The 5,416-nt window shown below is 28.4% G+C and overlaps 2 protein-coding genes across 2 annotated transcripts in view; both read right to left on the bottom strand.

Moving 5' to 3' along the window:
• The window catches only part of LOC111639612 (ubiquitin carboxyl-terminal hydrolase isozyme L3-like), a 17,892-nt gene extending 16,119 nt beyond the window's left edge, over nucleotides 1-1,773 (bottom strand). The window contains exons 1-3 of the mRNA XM_023385503.1: nucleotides 1,410-1,773; nucleotides 1,307-1,318; nucleotides 863-985 (exon numbers count right to left, since the gene is read on the bottom strand). Of these exons, the coding sequence (XP_023241271.1) occupies nucleotides 863-985; nucleotides 1,307-1,318; nucleotides 1,410-1,451 (177 nt within the window). The 5' untranslated portion in view covers nucleotides 1,452-1,773. The remainder of the gene's footprint in view (nucleotides 1-862; nucleotides 986-1,306; nucleotides 1,319-1,409) is intronic.
• Nucleotides 1,774-3,534: 1,761 nt separating this feature from the next.
• The window catches only part of LOC111639598 (probable phospholipid-transporting ATPase VD), a gene marked incomplete at its 5' end in the record, with an annotated part of 20,558 nt that continues 18,676 nt past the window's right edge, over nucleotides 3,535-5,416 (bottom strand). Inside the window, one exon of the mRNA XM_023385488.1 lies at nucleotides 3,535-4,692. Coding sequence (XP_023241256.1) covers nucleotides 4,428-4,692 — 265 coding nt within the window. The remainder of the gene's footprint in view (nucleotides 4,693-5,416) is intronic.

The raw sequence follows: 5,416 nt of genomic DNA, 5'->3' as shown, positions 1-5,416 counted from the left end.
TTATTGTACCTGTTGTTCTCTCCTGTACAGGTGTGATACCACACATGCTACACAAAAGCCTGGGAACATTACAATTGAGTAGAAATACATACATCACACTACAGAAGGCCGCTATATTGAATACATGCCATATTGTTAGGAAATTCCTTAATACAGACACTGACACACACATTTAATTTTAGTTTTGTTTTGGTTGCTATGCCTTGACTCTGGTCCGGCATAGTACACAGCCACCGGTTTAAACCGAGTATTACCTACTAAACCCAACATAATAATAATAATATCAGAAGTCCCGAAAGCACAGATTAATTACTAGGAATGTTAATAAACTTATATATAATACAGTATAACCTCCGAATGGCGGACACTATGGAGGACCGAAACACTTGCACGTTATTTAGAGGCAAATATTATTTGAAGGATGTAGAGATTGTAAAAATGTCCGTTAAGTACAGGTGTCCGCTATTCGGGAGTGTCCGTTAATACAGGTTTTATTATATATGACATTTTTATAACATGTTTTAAAGTAACGAAGATTGATTTTCTGCTTATCGAGATAATTGACAATGAAAAAACAATTGTTTTTCGTAGACCAGAAATTAAATTTGGTGCCCAAAAACAGAACGTGTCTAATGTACAACCCAATTTTAATAGAAATTAGGCTATTAGTCATTTTAAAATCCGGAAAATTTCCCGTTAAAAATCCTTAAGACGTCACACCCAGATGACGTCACGATTGCTCTGTGTACATTTTAAGTAAACAAAGAGGCGAATCTTTAAAATGGTGACCATTTAAACGCGTTATATTACGTATTTTCTAATTGTTTACGTAAAATGTTACCGGAAACGGAATGTATGTTACCTGGTCTCCTCCAGGGAATAACAGCAAAACGGCGACAACAGGTTGAGGAACAGACTGGAGAGCGTCTAGATCGATAACGTCTACGATGCCCCATTCGGAAGGAACACCCCCATCATGGAGGAACTGGAAACAAAGATAAATAAAGGCATTATTAAATATTTCTTTATTAAAAAAAAACTAAAAAAAAAATTAGTTTACAATTGTTTGTTTCGCGCATAACTTTGTTGCTATGCGGGTTAGTATTCGATCAATGCTTTAAACACTAAATAAAAAAATAAATAAAACTTTTTTTTTCAATTTTAAAATGTCTTAAAATGGATTCGTCTATTTAAATTGTCTTCATTTAAAATATTTTATTCCAAGTGTCTCCATTCGAATGACGTTGCAGCGTGAACGGATTAATTGAAAGTAGAAGATTCCTTTTCGGATGAATCCGGAACTCACCTTATTCATAACCTACCAAAATAAATTTATGAAAAATTAAAGAAAAAATGGAGAAATTATAAAAAAACAATTACGGTTGCACCTTTTCTTATGTACTACTTACATCGGGATTGGATTCCAAAGGTAACCACCTTGTGGACGTCATGATGGGAGCTTGCTTGTCTTCTGTGATCTCCGAATGTTACTGACGAATGACCTAATGGCGCACTGGCGCCACCTAGACCCACGTCATGTCTGGTTTTTCGATCGATTACCGAGTTATTCGGTACAGAATCGCTAAGTTACAACGCCATGCTTTAAACTACCGACTGCGAATGACGCATTTTACCCTTATCTTAGACGTGATGTAAAACATAATCGAGCATCAAAATGTTCCTGTTTATTCCGAGTTTAATTCATTTTCTATATTTATACCGTAATTTCCAATCAAAACTAATAATATACGTAATACACGAAAGAATTGTATAGCATCATTAACCAACCATTCATCCGTTTCTACGAAAAGTATCGATGCAAAAATATTTCGGTTTTATTATTAATAATCGGAATAAAAGTGGCGATTTGAATGTTAAATTCACAAAATAAAAAAAAAAAAAATTATCGATCCTTGTATTTTAAATTAAATTATTGACCATTTTCTACAATTTAACTGTGTTTTTTTTTACAGGTAGAAAGTATTGACTATTAATAAAATGGAGGACCGGCGATTGCTAAACGTATTATCGACATAATTTTGCCATCAATGATTTCATTTTCCAATGTTAATTTGCCCAATTATTCATAAATAAACATTTTAAAATCGGATTGTTCGATATAATTAAACAATTCAATTGTTTTTAACATAAAAATACGGTTATATAAAAGATTAATTATCCGATCGATTCATTGGTCGATCTGCAATGTAGCATAAGCTTTAACGAATCAGATGATGCGATTCAGAGATATATTTTAGTTTATATTATTTAAAATTCTCTCCTAAATTGTGGAAATCATAAAATTCTTAATTCCTGATTTTATAAATCTTTCATTTTATTGGGAAAAATCTGTAAATGTATTTATAATTGAGATCAACATACACAAAATATTTTTCTGCACAAAATTTCAAATTATTATTATTATTTTTTTTTATTAAAATTAAACATAAAAAACAAAAAAAAAAGAAGCTGGCACTAATTGGAAATTGCATAGTTGTTAACCACAATAATTATTATATATTCTGATATACAAAACATAATTGCAGTTTCCACTACAATGTGCGTTTATAAAGTGATTGTATTGTAATATTTACTTATATTTCATGTATAAAAGGAATAAATGTACAAAATTTTCTTTAAAAAACATCATTAAATAAATTTTGCATAAATTTTTCAATTTATCATATTCAAAAAAGTCTTTTTTTTTTCATTTTTTAACAAATTTATAAACATATCACATTATCAAAGACACACTTGCCTTTTTTCTTTTTAATGATATTTTCATTTGTAAGGTTTATCAAAAAATGAAAAAGTACTAACTTGTACTACATATTTTTTTCTTTATCACTATTTAAAAAAAAGTTCATTTTCAATGAAATCTATTGCAAAGCTATTTGCAGAGTGCATTAATTAGAGTATTACACACTTTCTTTCTACAATATACAGGTATATTTACATATATAAACACATGTTTATCAATCATTTGAAAGATATACTCCATTATTTTTTATATATATATAAAGTTAGTACTTATAACTTCTTACATAAATTAAATTTTCATCACATAGTTCCATCTAATTACATCATTTATAAACAGAATTACTTTAAAGTTTGAGGAGTAAAAAGTGTAGAAATTGAGGTAGTACATTAAGAAATGGCTACAGAATATTATATACAGTTTATACATTTTGAAGATTATTTAAAATGGAAATAAATCCTCCAATAATGATTGATAGTTTTAAAAATTTTCATGACATTTTGTCATATAAAAATAGGAGAAAGAAACTGTAATTAATTAATGCATCTTCCATATTTTTTTATATTAAATAATTAGCACCTTTCTCCAACCCAGACACTTCAAACAAATAATGAAACACATATTAAATCATTCAAAATATAAATTAATGATAAATCTTTATAAATCAACTTAAATTTATTTTATATATATATATAATATTTTATAACGTGTATATAAATATACACTACAGATATATACATGATATAAATGAACTTTATAAACTTTAAGCAAGTTAACATTTATAAAAACATGATTAATGCACGTAGGACAAAACATAACATTTATAATATATATATTAATATTCAAGGTACCTGTATTGTCATGTAAGTACAAAAACTTTTTATAAAACATAATTTCCATTAATTCTGTAGTCGTGAAATCATAATAAATATTTTTACATTGCTAACAATATAAAATTACCTAAATCTTATCAATAAACTAAAGCTATGACTAGGATTACACATTAACATCAAAATTTTCATTTGATATAAAATTTATCCTGGCAAATTTTTAAACAAACATTTTCGATACAAAAATTATGTGGATGTTGATATTGCATTGGTCTATGATATATGTCGGAGGCCTTTGCCTTCGATAAATATCTGTTGAAATTTGCTCATAGAATGAGAAACCGAGTTTCTTAATTTCTTATATTATTGTTTGTTGGATATGTAAGGCAATAAAATTACAAAATACAAAGTTGATTCATGATAATCACTTAGTGAATGCAAAAATCTAGTTTACAATGGCTAAAAATTGTCTGTTTGCAATCGATTTGAGACTGACTTGTCTTTTCTTAAATTATCACAAAAAAGTAACCACATATCAATTTCGTTCTAATTGATTTCGTGATAAAATATCAAAGATTTCATTAAAGACCAAATAAAATCAATAATATTTATATACAATAAATATAAATAGTCTTTTTTTTCAACTAAACTATTGTTTACATTTACAAATATAGTTAAACAACATTAATATAATGTTTAATATTTAAAAATCTCAGTTTTTTTCAAATACTGATAATAGAAAAATAAGGCAGCTTATGTCAACTGGTTATTTGACAATTGTTTTAGCACCATCCATTTATGACTTATTATTAGACAGATTGCTAAATATTTAAATGATGTCAAGCAATGATTTGATTTGGTGAATTAATGGAATGAGAAGAATCACAGATAGCAGAAACAGTTGGTATGTTCCCTTCTTGACACTCGTTAGCATTTTCGGGAGGATTTCCATTCCTTATGACAATAGACGAACCGCTCGATCCTCTTGACCAGGACACGGACAATGTCGACTGTTCCGAATATTTCTTATTTTCCTTCTGTTCTAATTTTGCACGTACTACATCTGATGGCCAAAACTGATTTTTAATTGACTGAATTACATACCTGATAAATAAAAAAATATAAATATAACAAATCAAAAGGAAAATATGAAAAATTAAATAATTATTTTATTAATAATGCATAACAAGTTCTTGAAAAGGAATTCAAACATTCAAATTTTTTTTATATTGATAGATTGTATAAAAAGTTTACATAATTTCTTTTAGAATATAATTATTCCTTAATCTATATATATAAAAATGAATGTATGTGTGTCTGTGTGTGTGTGTCCTTCATGCATTACCACACCGTTTATCTGATTGCCGTGAAACTTTGGGAAGTTGTTTAATATACTCCTGCGAAGGTTTGTGGCATAGTACGATTGCCATGAAACTTTGGAAAGTTTTTTAATAACCTCCCGCGAAGTACATTTATCCTACGATAGATGGCGCGCGTTTACACGAGCGTTCGAGCACTGTGTGTTGGATCCATTTCAAATTGTGAAGACCATTTTCCCCTTTCAAAAAATATCTCTGTATATGCATTTGTTATTTATGATATTTGTAATAATTTTTGTTTAATCACTTTATTTCAACTTTTTTTTGCTAATTATGTATTCGCTCGAACTTCGTTAAAACCTTAACTGTACCCCGAACAACAACCGAAGTTGTAGGAAGAAATTCGCGTATTTTACCGATCTAGGGATCCCCCCTTTTCCAAATTTTAATATCAACTCAAAATAATTTAAAAAGACAAATTACAATAAAACGGTTTATTATCCAACTAT

This window comes from Centruroides sculpturatus, unplaced genomic scaffold (assembly GCF_000671375.1).
Source record: "Centruroides sculpturatus isolate CEXI.00-Female unplaced genomic scaffold, Cexi_2.0 scaffold1038, whole genome shotgun sequence".
In the NCBI taxonomy this organism is placed as follows: domain Eukaryota; kingdom Metazoa; phylum Arthropoda; class Arachnida; order Scorpiones; family Buthidae; genus Centruroides; species Centruroides sculpturatus.
This window is presented reverse-complemented; position numbering and strand designations above follow the sequence as displayed.